Genomic DNA, 21,847 nt, shown 5'->3' with positions numbered 1-21,847 from the left:
ACAAAAATCATTATTATTTTTTTTCAAAAAGCACTTTCTAATATGAATGATGGAGACACAGACAACTCAGATACCCCATGAATTACAAAACAATTCAAATTTCAACTTCCTGAAGTAGAACTTTATTTTTACACCACAATGTTTCTTCAAAACTACTTCTACCTCACTAGTTTTAGAAGTATATATTTAAGCAAATTTCTTTTGTCTAAAAGATGATTTATTAATATATCCAGAAAAAAGAAATCTAATCAATTTTCCTTTGACTTTTACAACATGATAGGAAACGAAGAAAGAATCATGGACAAGGGAAACTGTTCTTCATTACATGAATTCCTCCTCTTGGGAATTACCAATAACCCTGACATGAAAGTGCTAATATTTACTGTGTTCCTTGCTATTTATCTTATTATTCTCATAACTAATATTGGAATGATTATTTTGATCAAGATGGATCCCCAGCTCCAAACACCAATGTACTTCTTTCTCAGCCACCTCTCTTTCTCTGACCTCTGCTATTCCTCTGCAGTTGGGCCCAAGATGTTGATAGACATTTTCAGCAAGTACAAAACCATCCCATTTGTTGGTTGTGCCTTGCAATTCTTTTTTGTCTGTATCTTTATAGATGTTGAATGTGTGTTGCTGGCAGTGATGGCTTTTGATCGGTACAAAGCCATAAACCAACCCCTGCTGTATGCAGTAGACATGTCCAACAGGGTATGCTACCAATTCCTGGCTGGTGTTTACCTTGTAGGAATGACAGATGCTTTGATACACACAACATTAACATTCTGCTTATGTTTCTGTGAGTCACATGAGATTAATCATTTTTTCTGTGATATCCCTCCCATACTGTTACTATCTTGTTCAGATACTCAGGTCAATGAGTTAGTGATATTCACTATTTTTGGATTTAGAGTTGAGCACGATTTCAGGAGTCCTTGTCTCCTATTGCTATATTATCTTATCAGTCTTGAAGATCCATTCTGCCAAAGGAAGATTTAAAGCTTTTTCCACCTGTACCTCACACCTGACTGCTGTTGCAATTTTTCAAGGAACCCTGCCTTTTACATATTTCCAGCCAAGTACTTCTTATTCTCTAGATCAAGACAAAATGACCTCCCTGTTTTATACTCTGGTGATTCCTATGCTGAACCCTCTGATTTATAGCCTGAGAAACAAAGATGTAAAAGAGGCCTTGCAAAAACTGGGAAATAAAAGGTGGTGTAAATAGTTGCATTATGTGTATGCAATTCAAATAATGATGGTAAATTGTATACAATGATATTGCATAATTGTCGGAAAGTTGTGTTAATAATTTACGTGTTCAGCATAAGCATTTCAAATAATTTTAATCATAAGAAAATGCTGTAAGCATTCTAATGTTTTATAATTCATATTTGCTATGGAGTCAGATGTGAAACACATGTGTAGAAATTTTTCTGAACATTTCACTTTGAAATTACTGCATTTATTCTTTCATTTGATTTTAATTTTGTTAAGCTTTCTTGAGTTAAAGTGGTTACCTTTTCTGCATATATTTTTGTATTGAATCCAAAAGCTACTTCTATATTGACAACAATAAATCATACATTCAAATAAAATGAGGTTATTAAATATATACTCAGAACCTGCACAATTTTTACAAAAGAATAAAATTTTATTTTATTCCAAAATAGAAAAGACTTTAATCATAATCCAGAACTAAGTCTCTACACTCAATGGGCAGAAGAAAGAATTTCTATATTATAGCACTCATTTGGTATTTCTGGGAAAATTGTGAAAATACACACATGTGTGTCTCTGAATTTACATATGTTTCTTGTACTTATCATTAAGTTCATTTGTCATTCTAATTGTTTAGTACTTTTGTCATATTCTGATTTGTGTGTGTGTGTGTGTGTGTGTGTGTGATCTATTTTACATTATTTTATTGTCTTTCCTCAGTTGTCTGTTTGTTTTCTAATGAAAGACAGAAAAGTTGTGGATCCAAATGGAAAGAGAGTTGGGGAAGAACTGGGAAGAAGGTTTTGAGCATGCTCCTATTCCCACCCATTCACTAAAAACATATTCTTAATCATTGTGCTAGGGAATTTTTTAGGCCAAGGAATAAGAACAATGACAGTCTAACTAGTATTGGCTGCAGTGAGTCTTACTAAGGCTGGACTGGCAATTTATTTGATGATTAGTTCCTTGTACCCATTTTTGCCCTCAGCTTCCTGATATGATTTAGTAAAAGTTGCTGGTGAGTAGTTGTGCATTCTGACAATTTAAATTATAAATGATAAAGTAAAATATAAACATTTTATATAAGTTTACATTTGTGATCCTTTAACATTTTTATGAGATTACTTTTTAAGATAATTAATGAAATAATTGATCCTATCTTTGCAACCACAAATTGCTATCTGCCAGGAAGAAAAACTGGCTGAGAAAATTGTCTTGTTTGCTCAAACATTGTTAATCTATATCAGGTTGCTTAGTTATGTATGTATATGAGTTCTTGGGAATAATTTGTTCATTTTAAATACCTGTACTACATATTGTGTGTTCATGTAAAGGTATTAGGGAAACATACTGTTTTTTTATAGTCAATCACTAAAAAAATAGAATGTAGTCACATTGTAATTTCTATACTGCTTGAATGATTTTGCTGGTATGTATAAGTTGTGTGGGAATAAAATTTGCTTGTTGGAGCTTAAAGAAGTTTGATTCATCCATCATGTCCATGTGTGAGCACGTGAGTGTGTGTGTGCATGTGTGTGTGTGTGTGTGTGTGTGTGTGTGTGTGTGTGTGTGAGAGATTCTTTCCCCCTTTCTCATTTTTGCAACTGCCTTTTGTGACCCCAAAGGAGATTTTTCAAAATAATTATTTGTTTTCGTAGGGAACATTCTCACAGGCCCCAGTCAATAATCACCAATTCTGTTTTCCATGTCAGCTTTTCCTGGAGGTCAAAGCTGAACTTAACAGATTCTTATCCAAGAAACTTTTTATTATGGACAATGAGTATAAAGGAGGGGGGATGGGATAGGGGGAATGTAGTTGGAAACCGGGAAAGGGGATATTTGACATGTAAATAAATAAAATATTCAATTAAAAAGACTAAAAAAAAGATGTTGCTCATGTTCTTGTTTGAGTAAATCAGAAAGGAGGCTGCAACCATGGTGGTGGTGGTGGTGGTGGTGATGACGGTGGTGGTGGTGTTGGTGGTATCCCCTCTCCCTGCCTTCTTACCCAACCCTTTCCCTTCCCCAGGCAACCCACCTCTCCCAGCTCTCTGCAGAGATACAGGTTTCTTCTTATTTCATGGCAAAAAAGAAAAATGTCCTACACATATTTTGTCCTCAGTAAACGAGGGCCTCTGGCGTAATTTAGGTGATGGCCCATTGGGACAAGAAGCTAGCCAAAGCCCATGTGTTTGAGTGTAACTTAGAGAGCAGTGTGGATAGCATCATCTCACCAAAGGCGAAGATGTCTCTGCAGATGTCAGGAGACCTCCTGCTGGGTGTTGTCTTCATCTATCATAGGAAGGCCAAATACTTCCTCGAAAACTGTAATGAAGCATTTATTAAAATAAAAATGGCTTTTTGGCCTGAGGAAAATCAGAAAGTGGCTTATAATACCATTACTTTATTTGAGAAATTTCACTATTTTGACCAGTCACTGCCAGATTTGGATGGCATTCACATCACCCAGCAATTCCCCACGAACAGAGTGTAGTAGAAGAGATAGCCATCAGAAAAATAGATGGGAATATGAGTATCATACAGGAAAATGATTTTGGGGATTTCAGAATGGACCACTGTAAAATAGTGTGAGAAGGCAATGCTTTTGAGAATAATGACATGTTAGTGAGCACCAGAGCTTCCAACCTCCTCCTGGAGCCTGAGCAGAGGTGCCAGCAACCTGAATGGAAAAAATCAATCATTTAGAGTATAAAGACTAGTACAATGAGGAAAATTCTGGAGAAGGAATTGGGTGGTGTATTCGATGTCAAACGTTAAAAATGATGGTGGCATCTTTGACAATCCCTCTGCCTTATCTCAATTCATGTTACCAGAGCAGCCTACACATGATGAAGATGACAGTGGCTCATAGGGTGGGCCTGATAGTCCTGACTTTGTAGATCCTTTTGAATCGATGCCAACTATATCTGATCAGACTACACTTGTCCAAAATGAGAAAGCTTTTGCCTTGGAGTCCATTGATATAACTGTTGAAGAAGCAAAAGGCAAGAGGAAGAGGAAGCTGATTGTTGACAGTGTCTAAGAATTGGAGAGTAAGACAATTAGAGCCAAACTTAGTGATTATTCTGATATTGTTACAACTCTGAACCTGGCCCTGCCTACCAAGAAACTAGTGATGTGGAGACTGAGAGGAGGAGTAAAGAAGCTTTTCTCCTCACTAGCGCAGTCATTTTGGAATAACCAACTTCTGAAGCTCTTTACATGCTGCTGAACTCCACTTGTACAAGAAGACCTTAGGAAAAGAAGGAAAGGGAAAGCAGCAGCAGTGTGGTGTCATTAATGAGCTCATAATAGAAGAGCAAAACCACCTATAGGACTCAGTGATGGAGCCCATCAGAGAAAAGAGAGATGAGTCAGCCATGTCCCCACAACCCTGTCAAGGAGTTAAAAGTCCAACGAATAGACCCAGAGCCTGTGGAACCTCCTCAGCAGGTAGAGCTAATGGAAAGTCCACCAGTAGAACTTCCCCCAGAAGAGCCTCCAAATATCTGTCAGCTGATACTGGAATTAGAGCTTCAACCAGAAAAGGAGGAGAAGAAAGAGAAGGTCACAGAAGAGGAAGAAGAGGAAGAGGTTGACAGTCCATCAGGGGGTGATCAGGATCATGAAGAAATGAGATGAAACAAAAGGACTCAGCATATGCTTCATGGTCTTCCGTGAGCTCCTGCTAAAACTAGAGCAGAGTCTGTCAGTTTATTTAAGGTATGTTGAAACACAAACCAAAAGCAGGCAGCAGCAAATTTCTACGGCTCTTTGGTTCTTAAAAAGCAGCAAGACATCAAGCTACTATAGGAAGAGCCATACAGTGACATTGCAATACCTGGACCAAGGTACCATGTTATCTGAGGAGCTAGATGCGTTATAGCTACTGTTAACTCAATAGTACATAAAAATTGTCCCGATGTGTAGGGCACCAGAACTCTTTAAGGAAGTTTTTAGATTTTTGTTTGTACAAAATCTTTGTCATTTCTTTCCTCATCCCCTCACCCACCACAGTGTTTCTAATTTTGTCAACCATATTTTAAGGAAAACTGTTTATTTGGCTTGGGTTTGTATTCCTGGAGAAGACAGTGCCCCAAGAACCCAGAAAACTTTTAATAGTTCAGAGCAGATATGTGCAATATTGGTACATGTTCTTATATGGAGTAACAATCAAAAGTCCTCATTTTTATGTTAGTTTTCCATTACTATGTATAAAAGGAAAATCTGCCTAGGGAAATGCCTGACACTTTAAGAACTGTGGTTTGAGTCTCTTGACAGGTAGAGAAAAATGTATTCCCATCAGTGAAACCAACAGTCTGGTTAACCACTGTACCTAGGGATAGTGTGAGAACTAGCATCATGCTTGTCCTCTTGATCATGTTTTAAAGTAAGTCCATAATGAGCAAGAATTTGTGAGTTTCTGCTGATTGATCCTCTTTGACTATTGTGTTCTGAAATCATTTCGTTTAGGAACTCTGACTCTAGTGCAGCTCAGAATGATCAGACTTCTACAGTGGTGTGACTCCTCGGGGGCTGCAGATCACTTTCTCAAAGATGTTCAGATGTTTGTTTGAGTAATGAGATCATGAAAATAAAATTCTCTTGCCTGCCAAATGGCAAACCTATGAGAAACTACACCAGATTGACTTACTTTAGGCAAAGAATGCTGTAAAAACTAAAGGCATCTCTGATATTTATTATAAATGTTAATACTGATCTTTATCCAAAGCTACACACTTCTATATTGAAAACTAATTTTAATAACTTTACAACTGCAATCGTGTATCATATTCCTATATCTTAAATGGAAAAAATCATTCTAATAAAGGCATTATTAACAAACCAGATAGGACCAGAAATTATGTTACTTTACGAATATCAAAACATGCGTTGATTTTGTTGGAAAAAAATATGTTGAAAGTTCTAGGTTAAGTGTTGGTACATTTATAGGGTAGGGGGAGAATGAGTTTTAAATCTAAGACTTCCATGTATACCCAGTAATTTAAAATTATGTGAAATATTTTAAATGTGTCAACTCATAATTACTATTTTAATGATTAACTTTCTTGAGAATGATATTGTAGAAAATTGCTTTTCAGTTTTCTTTTCAATACAACATACCCCAAACCATGGATATCCCTTTTGTAAAAAGATACTATAAATAATTGAATGTTTGATTATAACATGGTAATTAGTTTCTTGTTACACATTTTGTTGGTCCAGATTCTGTCACTTATTGGGTTTAATATTGTTCTTGAAAATACAATGGAATAGAACTGAAGATCCAGAAGTGAACCTACACATCTATGGTCACTTGATCTTTGACAAAGGAGATAAAACCATCCAGTGGAAAAAAGATAGCATTTTCAACAAATGGTGCTAGCTCAACTGGCGGGTGGTGTGTAGAAGAATATTAATTGATCCATTATTATCACCCTGTATAAAGTTCTTGTCCAAGTAGATCAAGGATCACCACATAAAACCAGATACACTCAAACTAATAGAAGAAAAAGTGGGAAGAGTCTCAAACACATAGGCACTGGGGAAAATTTCAAGAATAAAACACCAATGTCTTATGCTCTGAAATCAAGTATTGACAAATGGGACTTCAATAATTTGCAAAGCTTCTCTTGGGCAAAGGACACTGTCATTAAGACAGAATGGTACCAAAAGATTAGGGAAAGAGCTTTACCATGCCTACATCCAATAGAGTACTAATATTTAATATATACAAAGAACCCAAGTAGTTAGGCTCCAGATAATCTAATAACTCTATTGAAAAATGGGGTACAAAACTAAACAAAGAATTCTCAACCACACAATATCAAACTGCTGAGAAGCACAACATCCTTAGTCATTAGGGAAATGCAAATCAAAACAACCCTGAGATTCCACCTCACACCATTCAGTATTGTTAAAATCAAAACTCAGATGACAACAGATGCTAACAAGGATGTGGAGAAAGAGGAACACTTCTTCATTGTTGATGAGATTACAAGCCAATACAACCACTCTGGAAATCAGTCTGGAGGTTCCACAGAAAATAGGACATAGTACTACCTGAGGACTCAGCTAGACCACTCCTAGGCATATACCCAAAAGATGATCCAACATAAAACAAGGACACATGTTCCACTATGTTCATAGCAGCCTTGTTTATAATGGCCAGAAGCTGGGAAAAACCCAGATGTCCTTCAACAGAGGACTGGATATAGAAAATGTGGTACATTTACACAATCGAGTACTACTCAGCTATTAAAAACAACTACTTCATGAAATTCATAGGCAAATTGAACTAGAAAATATCATCCTGAGTGAGGTAACCCAATCACAAATGGACAACTATGGTATGCATTCACTGATAAGTAGACCTTAGCTCAAAAGCTTGGATTACCCAGTGATACAATCCACAGACCACATGAAGCTCAAGGAGAAGGACTAACAAAGTGCAGATGCTTCAGTCCTTCTTAGAAGAGGTTACAAAAACATTAATAGGAGAAAATATGGAGACAAAGTTTGGAGCAGAGACTAAAGGAAAGGCCATCCAGAAACTGCCCCACCTGGGGATCCAGCCCAGATACACTGAGCCACCAAACCTAGACAATATTGCTGATGCTAAGAAGTGTATGCTGACAGGAGCCTGATATAGCTGTCTCTTGAGAGGCTGTGCCAGAGCATGACTAATACAGAGGCAAGGCTCACAGCTTACCATTGAACTAAGGATGGTATCTCCATTGGAGGAGTTAGAGAAAGGACTGAAGGAGCTGAAGTAATTTGTAACCCCATAAGAACAAAACTAACCACCCAGAATTCCCAGGGACTAAACCATCATCCAAAGAGTACACATGAACAGATCTATGGGTCCAGCTGAATATGTAGTAGAGGATAGCCTTGTTGGTCACGAATGGGAGGAGAAGCCCTTGGTCCTGCCAAGGCTGGACCCCTAGTGTAAGGGAATGTCAGGGTGGGGATGTAGGAATGGGTGAACGGATGGGTGGGGGAATACCCTTATAGAAGAAGGTAGATGGGGGGATGGAATGGTTTCTACTTTATGGACTGGAAACTGCTAAAGGGAATAATATTTGAAATATAAATTTAAAAAATCCAATAGAATAAAAGGAAAAAAGTCATAGTTAATGTAAAAATCACAGGACATAAAAACACTTTATGTTAATTAAACATACTTTGGGTATCTAAGTGATATATCTTAAAATCCCTTTATTAGGTTATATTGCTGTGGATTTCTTCTTCAAAGATATTTTTGACCCAATTGGTAAGATATAATTGCCCACCTAAACATACAAAGCCCAGTACCATCCATCCCTTAAGAACCTTAATAACAACCTGTAAATACACAGAGTAGAATCTTAACGTCACCAGCCATGGCTTCTTGCCCTCTCCCCCAGTCTCCTCCTCTTCCTTCCAAGTTTTCTCCTGTCCATCCTTCCTTCTCATCCAATGACAAGCCTCCTTCTGTCTTGTACCTGCCTCACCTGTGAATCATCCCACATAGCACCCTTTTTGTCTAACAAAAAACAAAAACAAAAACAAAAACAAAAACAAAAACAAAAATTTTTCTCTCAAATATACGCTGAGAACAAAACTATTATCATTTTTGTAATTAAAAGCATAAAATATACCTAACACCCAGTCCAACACTTTATCAATTAAACAGAACATTTAGTTATCCATTCCAGCTTAAGAAAGGCTTAATATCTATATTAACGCTTGGCTAGCTTGTATACTATCTTATAACTATCCAATAGAGTTAAACAGCCTGTTAGGCTATGAGACTATAATCAGTCTTCAACCCTGTCAGAAATCTGAGAATGACCAAATATCTATACACATAAGAAGCCTAACACGACTTCCAGAACTGAGAGGTTATAGAGACAAATCTCCACTAGCACAGTCCCCTGTTAGCAACATGTGAGTGTAAGTCTTCAGCCTTCTGGCCCAAAATCAGCTGACACACTGTTGAAATCCAGATTTGGAAGGGCTGATCACCCTGTGTTAGCAGTTGACTATTCTGCACAATTTCTACTTTTCTGGACAGTATTATTCTGCAGATGAAACAGGCAGTTGTGCCCAGTGGCTGCCTAGCCACAAAGTATTGCCTCACCAAGGGATAGAGATATTCAATTCTTCATTAAATCCAACAAAGGGGAACTGTTAGGAGCAGATATGACTCAACAAAAGATAACTATAAATTTCAAATTTTGTGGATGTCTGACGTTTTTGAAAACCATCTATCCATACAAGACAATCTGGACTGTTGTCTTTATATTTATATAATATTAACTGTTGTTAATATTATCTTGAAAGTGCTTTCACGAAGTCACAGCCATGAATTTGCTATTTGGTCCTTAACTCACATGTATAATCACCTCAGAAGTTTGTAATGACATCAACCGAAGGACTGGCTCTAAACCTTGTACTTTTAAACTTTTTTTACAAATAAATTTCATACCAAAGCAAAGATATGATTTTAGCTTAGTTACCAAATGAGATTATGACTGTATAACTCAATCTAGCTAATTCCTCCTTGTTCAATTACAACAAATTTTAAATTTCTCATGAAAACAACTTTAGAATAACTGCTTTCAGCCCCCCCAAAAGTCCAGGCAGGGAATTGGGGCAACAACTCCATCATAACTTCTTCAAGCTGTACATGGGTGTTGATATATCTTTAAGGGTAGGGGGTAGGAAGAATGAATCAAATGCTGTAGTGGGTCGTGTCCTGACTGGACCCAGCTGAAAGTCCTTAAGACCAGGAATCCAAGTAGGCACATTCTGTAAAATAAAACTCTCAAGACAAAAGTTTAGAATTGAGATATCTTTTTGTTTGATTCTCCTGAATCAATTTTTTTTTCCAGCTGTCTACTTCTATCAAGTCTGATCAGTATGACTCTGTGAGGTTTCCACAGCCTAATCACACTTTTTAGAATCAAAAAGACAAAATCTTTCTCCCAAAATACTGTGTTCCTTAGTCTGTAACCAGAAAAGCTTGTATCTTGCACTCTCTCCCAGAGTAACAATACAACCATAAAATTCAAAGTCACACCCATTATGAAGATTAAACAATTTTTAAAAAGGAAGTAAGCTAAACAATGAATCTGATAGGCTTTTGTACTCTATGATATCAGGAAATGAACCCAAAATTCCCGTGGAGCCCACATTAAGAGAATCCGAGCTTCCTGTTGTGTTAAATACCAAAAGTAACCACAAACCTCGCTAGCCGGGATCAATGAGCCATATGGCCTTTAGTGGAGTAATTCAAAAAACAAACTAAACACCTTCTATCAATTCTAATACTAATAAGCAATGTATCAAACCAGGACTTTAACCCAAAGTATATCAATCTGTCAAGCTCGCTACCCAGAGCCATGGATTTTTCTTTAACATTAATAACTTGTACCTTCTATCAATCCCAATATCAATAAACAACTTAAAATCAGGACTTTCACCCAAAATATATCCATCTGTTAAGCTCTCTATCCAGAGCCACAGAGATGACTCAACAGTTAAGAGCACCAGACTACTCTTCCAGAGGTCCTGAGTTCAATTCCCAGCAACCACATGGTGGCTCACAACCATCTGTAAAGAGATCCGATTCCCTCTTCTAGAGTTAGTGAAGACAGCTACAGTGTAATTATATATAATAAATCTTTAAAAAAATAACTTCTATAATATATGTCTGCATTCACTCTGCCTGGTGCTACAGACACTTACCACAACTCTGTACTTGGAGTTAGTGAGTAATGTTTACCTCTCAAAGTTCCGAACCATGGATGAAAATCCCCACATGATTCGGGTAATCTCTGTACTCTCCTTGAAACAAACCAAAACACCTTCTGTCAATTCTAAAACCAATAACCAACTGGAAACTCAAGACTTTAGCCAAAAATACATCCATCTGATAAGCTCTCTACCCAGAGCCACAGATTTTTATTTAACCTTAATAACTTCTATATTATGTCTGCATTCATTCTGCCTGGTGTTACATTTATCACAACTCTCTACTTGGAGTCAGTGACCAATTTTTCCCTATCTAAGTTCCGAACCATGTCTGAAAATCCTCACATGATTCGGGTAATCTCTTTACTCTCTTCTTTCTCAAAACAAACTTAATCACATTTTAATGCCCGTCATTAAGAAGTAGCTTGTCTAACTAGGATTTCATCCCAAATTTTCTGTGGAGCCCATGTTAGAAGGAATGTGAGTATCCTGAAAGACTTTCTTTATTTTTTTTTTTGGTTCTTTTTTTCAGAGCTGGGGACCGAACCCAGGGCCTTGCGCTTCTGAGGCAAGCGCTCTACCACTGAGCTAAATCTCCAACCCCCTGAAAGACTTTCTAAACAACTTTTTTTAAAAAGCAGCTTTTAATCTCTAACTCTGTGACCTGTCATTACTTATCACACAGCAGGGGACCTACAGCCTGCCAGCCCAGGCTGCTTCCATGTTTCTTTGAATTCCCACCCTTGAGATATCACATGACTTAACATGACCCTGGCCTCCTCTTAGAAAATAAAACTTTCTCTCAATTCTTAGGATTACTAGTGGATTCTAGCCCACAGGTTGGTTTGCCATCTGTTGTTGTAAAAATATAAAAAATAAAAAAAGTAGGTTTGTCTTTTATCCCCACTAGATATCTGCTGGATATCTTGCCAGAAGCACACATTCCAATTCTGGGCTGGGGATTTAGCTCAGCGGTAGAGCGCTTACCTAGGAAGCATAAGGCCCTGGGTTCGGTCCCCAGCTCGAAAAAAAAGAACCAAAAAAAAAAAAAAAAAAAAAAAAAAAAAAGATCTGGTTGGGGATTTAGCTCGGTGGTAGAGCGCTTGCCTAGGAAGCGCAAGGCCCTGGGTTCGATCCCCAGCTCCGAAAAAAAAAGAACCAAAAGAACCAATTCTGTGGTGGCCCAGACCAGCTGCCCCATACTCCATTACACTTAAATCTACATATGAAAGACCACACAACACAATAACCTTTGACCCAATTGGTAAGATATAATTGCCCACCCAAACATACAAAGTCCAGTACCATCCATCCCTTGAGAACACTAATAACAACCTGTAAATACACAGAGCAGAATCTTAATGTCACCTGCCATGGCTTCTCACCCCCCCAAAAATATTTTTAATTAAAGTTTTTAATAGGCTGCTTTAAAAAAAGAAAATTCCATGCTATGTTATGTATAACTTTTCTAATAAAAGTTGTGTTTCAAGCTAAAAAACCGATTTAATTCTAGATTACTCTCCAAATACATTTTGCTGCAGAAAAAAGTATAATTTTATTTTTCCTAAAATTAGTAATGTTTATAATATGTAGTTAATATCTATGTCTTTCACCTTAATAAAGATTCATTTTTCATAATCTAGAGATTCCTCAGCGATTCAATAAAAAGGAATATTATATAAAAAGTACAATTTAGGAAAGCATAATAAAATTAAAATTGAATAAAAACTATTTTTTGTAACTGAAATAGTAAATAAACATGATTGATCAGTACATCGATAACATTACCTTATCCCTAAAATTGAGGAGAAATATATTTTTTAAACAGTTAAATTAGGTGACATAGATTTTGTATGATTCATGCAGTATAATTTTGCAACAATCGCCTCTACTATATCTTGCACATATATAAATATAATACAATTATTTAAACAACTTTTTATTTCTTACTTTGTACAGGGCTTCTTTAACATCCTTGTTTCTCAGGCTGTAAATAATAGGATTGAGCATGGGAATCACCAGGGTATAAAACAATGAGGCTATTTTGTCTTGATCTAAGGAGTATGAAGAACTTGGCCGGAAATACATAAAGAACAGAGTTCCCTGAAAAATTGCAACTGCAGTCAGATGGGAGGCACAAGTGGAGAATGCTTTGAATCTGCCTTCGTCAGAGCTGATCTTCAAGACTGATGTGATAATGTAACAGTAAGAGACAAGAAGTCCTGAAATAGTACATAACTCAACAAACCCAGAAAACACAAACATTGCTAATTCATTGACATATATATCTGAGCAAGATAATAATAGGATAGGTGAAAGATCACAGAAGAAATGATTAATCTTATTTGACCTACAGAAACATAACCCAAAGGTCATTACAGTATGCATCAGCGTATCTATCATTGCTAATACATAAACTCCAGCCAGAAGTTGGTAACAAAATCTACTGGACATGTCTACAGCATATATCAGGGGATTGCTGATGGCCTTGTACCGATCAAAAGCCATCACTGCCAGCAGCACACACTCGGCATCGATAAAGATACAGGTGAAAAAAAATTGCAAAGCACAACCCCCAAACGATATAGATTTGTATTTGGTCAGTAGGTCTACTAGCATCTTTGGCCCAACAGCGGTGGAATAACAGATGTCTGAGAAAGACAGGTGGCAGAGGAAGAAGTACATCGGTGTGTGAAGCTGGGAATCCAGTTTAATCAAAACAATCATTCCAATATTTGCCACAAGAATAATGAGATAGATGAGAAGAAAAACAATGAATAGAACCACTTTCATGCTGGGGTCATTGGTGATTCCCACTAGAATAAATTCAGTGATTGAGGAGCAGTTTCTCACATCCATTCTTCTTTGTTCTTTGCCTAAATAGATGCAGAAAGTATTAAAGGAATAGACTGGGTTTTATTTTATCTAGGCAAGAAGATTGTAGTCAATATTCAGGCTCTAATCTTATTCTATAGAAAGTTTTCTGTGTATTCATAAAACAGTCTAGAAGCAAATCACTCTTAAAGTGTCACACTCTCTGAAAATTCCCTTGAATATTTAAAGTCAGCAGTTGATAATTATTTAATATAAATACTAATTCCTGACATGTGATTTTTACATTCCTCCTGAGGCTGTGGGATTGAGAAGCCTAAAAGTTGTTATCAGAGCACAATTCATATGAGGGAAATAACAAAATATGAAATGGGAACCCCAAAGATATGAAAACCTAAACATTTCATGAAATTAAACCAAAGGATCTCATTCTTCATATTTAGAAAGAATAATAGTTTAATCTCTCATCATATCAAATATAAAGACATTTATGGAAATAGCTGTTATAGTTTTGCTATATTTTCTTAATAATACCTATTTCATTAAAGCATCATCTCCTAATATCATTCATTGATTTAAACATACCAGACTCAAAGCACAATTTAAAAAAGTGATCAATCTAGTGTTACAAAATGCTTCTGGGTTTGTAAATACCCAGAAAGTGCCTGAAAACATTAGAAGCTTCTGATGTGCATATCTTCAGTCTCTTGTATTTGTCTTTTTTTAAAAAATAGGTGTATGTCAGAGAATGCTTGTTCATGGTCATCGATAAATGATTCTACTTTTCTATACTGAATCCTATTAGCATATACTTTATATGTAGTTTGATTAACATGAATGTTTATAATGTTTTGATTTCACTGATATTTGAGAAAACATGGAAAAATTAAATTACATATGCTTATAATGTGACTTACACAGTCATTCTAAAAATAAATTTGTCCTATTAGTTAAATGTCTGAAACTTTTACAAAAATTGCAGAATTGAAAATTGAAAGCAGTTAAATCATACAATTATAGCAAGAAAACATCATTAACAGCTTGATTTTAGAGTGTGAAGTTGATCATCAATTCTAATTAGTGTGATCACTCCTAGATTTCTCAGCAAAATGGTGATATAAACATCAAGAAGCACTATGAACGAAAACAGTTTAATGTCATGGCTATTAGTAATTGCTCAAAGAAAAAAATTGAAATTGAAAAACCATTCTCTTTATTCTTTTGTTCTTGGTCTAAACAATCATAAAAATTATCAGTACTGTGAAAGCATAGCACTTTTTGTCTGAATATGTGGAATTATTGTAGATCAAAACATAATGTCAGTGTTATTTAGTTTATTAAGGATATAAGTTTAACTGCAGAAGTAGCTCAGGTAAAAGGAATTTGGTAGACTTTACAAATATTGAGTTACAAATGTAGATATAATTCATTATTTGTCTTACTTGTTTAACTATCCTCTACATATTATCAGTACATGTGTTTAAATGAAATAGAAGCTCATAAAAATACAATATAATAGATAGAAAGTATCTAATAACAGACAAGCAATATAGAGCTCCTTTTTCACTTATACAATAAGACCGGAGTTCTACTTTTCAGTACAATAACTGCATTTGCTGTATTTTTTGCTATATTATTAAAGTGATTATGAAGCATAGCCAAATTCTCACATAATAGATCAATTTTTTTCTGGAAATGTTAGTAGTTTTATAGCATTTACAGAAAATTAAAACAATTTATTTAAAAGTTTGGCCTCTCCTCTTATATTGTGCACAATTTTTTTACTGCTATGTTTATTTTTTTAACCTGGCTCCAACTCTTCAGAAGAGTAAAAAAGCAAGAAAAAGAATTATGAACTGATTATTCTGGCTGACAGTGACTACACATTTCTTGGAAAATGTGGAAAGAAAAAAGAGGCTGTCAAATTCGTGTTTCCTGTCTTAACATATAAATTTATGTGTTTACATCTTAATAGGTCTTTTGAGTTTCTTTGCTGTTGCATGAAAAAGCTAATGTGGAATGTATTGTCTAATCCCAACATTATGAAGTTAATGTTACATAAACTTGAGCTGTTATGTATTGCTATTCATAGCATTGATCATCTATTATTATCTGCACGAAATTAGAAGAAATTAATGTTTCCTATACCACATCACAGATTCACAACTTTGAAAAGGAAACAGCATACTAATATTTGTCATAATAAATACTAAAATATTGTATATATTTACCAACCTTTTACAAGCAAGTGAAGGCACTCAGATTCATCTAAAAATATATGTCTCTGTTCTTTCGCTGGAATGATTCATGCAACTACATAGCAGATGAGCCATGTACTCATTCATTTGTCAACTGTGTAGTTCATGTTTCAAATGAATTACTGTGTTCTTCTTCTAGCCTTGCAAGTATGTATTCCCAAACCTACCTGATTCCAGTGAGTCTTTCCATCTTTACCTGCAATTACAGAAAAAACTGATTGATCACTTTTAATTTCAACTTGTACTAATGGGACATAATTTCCCTAAGGCCAAGACTTTCTATTTTGCTATATCCCAATTAGCTTCTGGGCTCAATATTTTCTAGGGAATATCCAACAACTACATTCCTGGCTATCATCTTTATACTTTACAAATGATACTATTGTTGATAAGGGATAGACACTTATTGAGATTTGCAATGACACTCAATGAAATAGACATTTCCCTATCCATAAATATATCCCTACTCTGCAGGCTTTACTCTACTTCTCCCATCTCTTAAATAATCTCCAACATTTCCAAGTTGCAGAAATAATAATCCTATACACTTTTTCATAATTGTCTGAATGTACTTTCAATTCCCTCCTGAACATACGTATTTTAATTATTTTATGACTGATCAGACTCTTAAGCACCTGATAGATTCTTTTTAGTTTTCCATATCTCATTGCCCAAATCATCCTCTCATTACTATCATGGGTTTCCGCATAAGCAAGGGGTCATTTAAAAGTGTTTTGTTACATAATATCTGGCATTAACTTTGTGATTGCATGGAGACTATCTTTTTTCAAAATATACATTAAGAAAATGTTTTTGTTTGTTTTTGTTGTTGCTGTCGTTTTAAAGGAGAATATCTATATCCTAAAATGTTATCATTCCTAGCATCTTTTTTGAATTGGAAAATGAAATATTACAGGCAATCAAAAATCACCAAAATTTTCTATAAGGAATATTCACCTCTCTTTCAATATTGGTGGAATTCTTTGACTTCTATCTATTGCATTAAGATAAAGAGCTAGCCTTGAAATCACTTCCTCAAGAAATTGCTCAACACTTTCATTTCTACAAATGATTTAAAAGAATCTCTTCATTCAGCAGTGGACTTTTTTGAACAAAATCTTTGAACTTTGTTGTAAATAACTATGGATATGCTAGTAAAAATGATCAGTTTGTTTATTTTCAAACAAGTATAGTCACATTAACTGATCTCCATGTATACTGGATATCCAGACATTACCTTGTATTTCCATCTTTAACAACTTCATTATATGGAAAGAAAAATTTATGTGAAAAAATAACACTTCTTGATCTCTTTGTCTTACTACAATGCACCTGTTCTCCAAATATTTCTAATATTTGACTGAGTGAAGACAAACTCCTATACAAATGTTGGTGGTGTTGTTAGTAGTAGTATTTTTGCCAGTATAATAAAATGTTTACCTTGCATTTAAAATAAGAAATAGTGGTCTATATAATAATCTTATGTATCTAATATAATGGTATGTTATTCCAAGTCCTCTTTTTGTACCAGCAAGTAGCCACTGCAGCTTAAGTATACAAGGACATTGTAGTGATGGGTTTGAGAATAAAATATAATTTCCATTTGATTTTATGAGTTATTTTCCACTTTTACTGCTTACTAAATATATCATTTATATTCTAAATAATATCTTCCTTCACATTCTCTACCTTTGTCAATAATTCCAAAAAAATTAATCACCCCAAAATGTACTATTTTATGAAGCCATTTTCTATTTTAACACATTATTCTTTAAAAAATTAAACATATAATTAACATATTTTTTCATATTCACACTAATTCCTTCCCTCATATCTTTATCATATACTCAATTATGTCTTCATGTCCTCTTGCTTGTTTTTTGTTATTGTTGTCTTGATAGCATGTCAAATTTTATTCATGTTTTCTGGATATATTTTAGGTGTTCAACACATTGATGCATTCATTTAAGAGCTAATAGATTACTTAAAGTTAGAGAGCATTCTGGGATGTGGGCCTTGTTTAGATTTGTCCCACCATACCAGTTCTGTCTTAATAGTGATGCCAAGAAGTGCTCGGTAACAACATGATATGGTTGTCCCCTGAGAGTCTCTGCCAGAACCTGACCATGTAGATGCAGATGCTTGCAACCAACCATCAGACTGAGCACAGGGACCCCAAGGGAGAAGTTAGGGGAAACACTGAAGGAGATAAAAGGGTTTGCAACTCCATAGGATAAACAAGAATACCAACCAACCAGACCCCCAGAGCTCCCAGGGAATAAACCACCAACCAAAGAGTACACATGGAGGGACCCATGGCTCCAGCTACTTATGTAGCAGAGGATTGAGTTATCTGGCATTAATGGGAAGGAAATCCCTTGGTCCTGTGGAGAGTTGATGCCCCAGTGTAGGGGAATGTTAGGGCAATGAGATGGGAGTGGATGAGTGGGTGTGAGAGTTTCCTCATAGAGGCAGCAGGGAGGGGGAGGGGATAAGGAATTTGCAGAGGGGAAATCTGGAAGGGGAAAAACATTTGAAATATAAATATATAAAATAACCAATAAAAATGGTGAGCAAATTAGTTCATTACTTTAAAAGTACTTGTTCTTTACAGATATACTCATTTTTTACAAGTGTACTATCACATTGACAAAAATAACTGCTCTGTTTATACAGTACTTAAAAATAAAGGGAGGATTAATATCTCCCTCCCTCCAGTGGAAGTCCCTCCTGGCTTATAGAGGTGGCCACTTCAATCTCCAATCCCCAGTTTGTAGGAGTCTTAGCTAGCGTGATCCACATAGACTTACAGAAGCCTCCTGTGCTAAGTCTCCCGTAAGTCTCAGATTTGCCCCACACTAATTTCCATTCTGTCTCCAAGACCTCTCCCACATACCCTGCTAGCAGTAATCTCAGATAGACGGTCTGCAACCTCCTCCATCCCATATTGCCAGCTAGTCCCAGAGATGCCCAAAATGCCCTCACACACATCTGATCCATCCTTTTCTCCTCCTGACTCATTTCTCATCCAGTTTCCTTCCGTGGGGGCACCTCCAATGACTACTTTGTCCTTCTTCGTGAGATCCATGCAACCTTCTTGAGACAAACTTATTACCCAGTTTCCTAGGGTCTGTTGATCAGAAGATGATTGTTTCTTTAAGTGCTTTTCAGCCATTAGACATTCTTAGCATGCTCCGTGTAACCTGTTTTTGTAAAACTATTCCCAGTAAAACTGCTATACATACCCTTCACACACCACCTCCCTCCATCCTTTCCCCCATCCTCCTGTTACTCATAAGTAGCCTCTCTTTCATGTGCTGTTCTTGTGTGAATTGGTTATATCCTCATTCTGTCAAATCTTCCTCCAATATATCACTTTGCCTGCTGCTAAATTAGACATTGCTGTCCAACATGGCTTATGGCTTCTACAAACTAACCTTACCTTCACTGTTAGGGATTAAAGGTGTGTACTAACACAACATGCTGTAATCCTGGGAACGTCTGCATTCTGTCTGGATCATTATTTTGGATATGATTCCTTGGCTGAAAAGCCATATTGTTGGATTAAACGTTCTCTACAGATAATGAGAAAAACCTTCCCAGAAGATTCGATCAGGAATTTTCTTAACCAAAGCTTATTTGTCAACCCTAGCTTACAAGTTTTTATTTTTCCACCAATACAAAGGTTTTACTTTAGTGGCTCTAGTCCCTTGATAATCACACCTAATTATTCAGCTACAGTTGAATACACTAAATACCACAGATTCTTCATACAAATGGCCCAGGACAGTCTTTTCTTACTTGTGAAACTTCAGAGGTCAGTCCTTTATCATCTACACTGCTTCCTCTGCTTAGCCCTTACACCACAGCTGAGTGAGGTCTCAACACTCAATGTCTAATTTTTTTCTTCAGAAAGTTTCAATAGTCTTCAAAGTCATTCCACTATCCTCTCTAAAACGACAAGGTCAGGTCTGTCTCAACAATATTACACCATCCTGGTTCAAATTTCTGTCCTAGCTATGATTACTATTGCTGTGATAAAAACCTATAACTTACTAAAGTAGGGGAGGAAAATGTTTATTTGGGTTTTGCTTCCTCATTACTGATAATCAGGGAAGGAGGTCAGGGAAGAAGTTGACCAGCACCAGAACTTGGAAACAGAAGCTGACGTAAAAGTTAATTATTAATATTCTCTATATGTTAATTAGTGCTGGAAATTAATGTGGTGTGAGTCACTCATTAACCAGCTTGTCCCTCAAATAATTACACAGCGACCTTTTACTATTTCAGAGCTTAGGCCTTAGTTGACAGACTCTCAATTAGTTAATCGAACCACATTGCACTATCTTCATTATATTCATACAATATGTATTATAAATCATATGAATATAATATATAAATATATATCACATTATATTTGAAGCATCATAAATAGAAGGTATTGAAGAAAAATGATCAAAAAGAGAGCACAACGGAGCACTACAACTTTGATTCAACTAAAAAAATCCAAAATTATTAAGTAGCAATCACTAAATCATTTAGGGCCAGAACATCCAGAAATTTAGATCATGACTAAACACACATAGTATTGAGTTAATGTGTTTAAAGAAAGAGATAAATAAACAAATGAAGACAGAAAACCTATTCGAAGACATTATGAGATAGACTTTCATTTCTGGACAAAGAAATTAAGAGGAATAGGAAAGACACTTAGGGACTCCAGAAGGGCAAGGCTAAAGTAGAATGTTGATCTCATAAATCACAGCAATCGGGCCAGAAGTATAAATAAAAAGATGGTTACAAGTTTTATAAGAGTCCACATCAAATGCAAGGTCATCTGCGGAAGTTGTGGGACTGGGTGGGGGTTGGGAGGGGCAGTTTATGGCTGGTAAAGGCATGGCCTCAAGGAAAATGGGTGGAGTCGTGCATTAGAAAATGGAGCTTAGGGTATGGTTGCAGTTTCCTGCTGTTTGATGTGTTTTAACGGTATTTGATGGTCATATAGTATATAATGGGTTCTTATCTGGGATCCACGGAATTGGTGTCACCTCTAGGAAACCCAAAAGTTCAGAACATTTTAAACAGCTAAATAACATCCCATTGTATAAACCTAAAATCACAGTACTTTACTCAGTTATTAGGTATCTAGTCTGTTTGCAAATTTTTGGTTCCTACGAATAGAGAAGCAACATTAATGATGGGCAAAAAATTCTGCAGTAAGATATAGTCTTTGGAGGATATGGTTTGTCTTAGCTTCTATTTTATTGTGGTACAAGAGACAGCATGACCAACGTGTCTTATATTTAATTGTAAGATTCTTATAATTTCTAAGGTATAATTCATGAACATTATATGTACTGGCTGCTTTTTGTGTGTCAACTTGACAAAAGCTGGAGTTATCACAGAGGAAGAAGCCTCCCTTGAGGAAATGCCTCCATGAGATCCCGTTGTAAGCCATTGTCTCAATTAGTGATCAAGTGTAGGAGGGCCCATTTTGGTGGTGCCATCCGTGGGCTGGTAGTCTTGGGATCTATAAGACAGCAAGCTGAGCAAGTCATGGGAGGCAAGCCAATAAGTAGCATTCCTCCATGGCTTATGCATCCACTGCTGCCTCCAAGTTCCTACGCTATGTGTGTTCCTGTCTTGACTTCATTTGGTGATGAACAGCAACGTGGAAATATAAATTTAATAAACCCTTTCCACACCAGCTGGCTTCTTGGTTTTGTTCTGTGCAGGAATACAAACCCTGACTAAGACATTAAGTCAATAATCATGTTTTTAGTCAGGCATGG

General features: G+C 36.0%; 1 protein-coding gene and 2 pseudogenes across 1 annotated transcript; 2 read left to right on the top strand and 1 right to left on the bottom strand.

The window, feature by feature from the left end:
- Positions 1-273: 273 nt before the first annotated feature.
- Positions 274-1,231, top strand: LOC116900364 (annotated as a pseudogene).
- A 2,089-nt stretch (positions 1,232-3,320) lies between these two features.
- LOC116900363 lies at positions 3,321-5,091 on the top strand (annotated as a pseudogene).
- A 7,797-nt stretch (positions 5,092-12,888) lies between these two features.
- Positions 12,889-13,827, bottom strand: LOC116900362 (olfactory receptor-like protein OLF2). The gene has a single exon (XM_032902113.1). It carries the CDS (start codon positions 13,822-13,824, stop codon positions 12,889-12,891), a length of 936 nt encoding a protein of 311 aa, XP_032758004.1. The 5' UTR covers positions 13,825-13,827.
- Between the last annotated feature and the right edge of the window lie 8,020 nt (positions 13,828-21,847).

This window comes from Rattus rattus, chromosome 5 (genome assembly GCF_011064425.1).
Source record: "Rattus rattus isolate New Zealand chromosome 5, Rrattus_CSIRO_v1, whole genome shotgun sequence".
Taxonomy (NCBI): Eukaryota; Metazoa; Chordata; class Mammalia; order Rodentia; family Muridae; genus Rattus; species Rattus rattus.
Note: the sequence above shows the minus strand (reverse complement) of the source record. Positions and strands in the feature narration are given on the sequence as shown.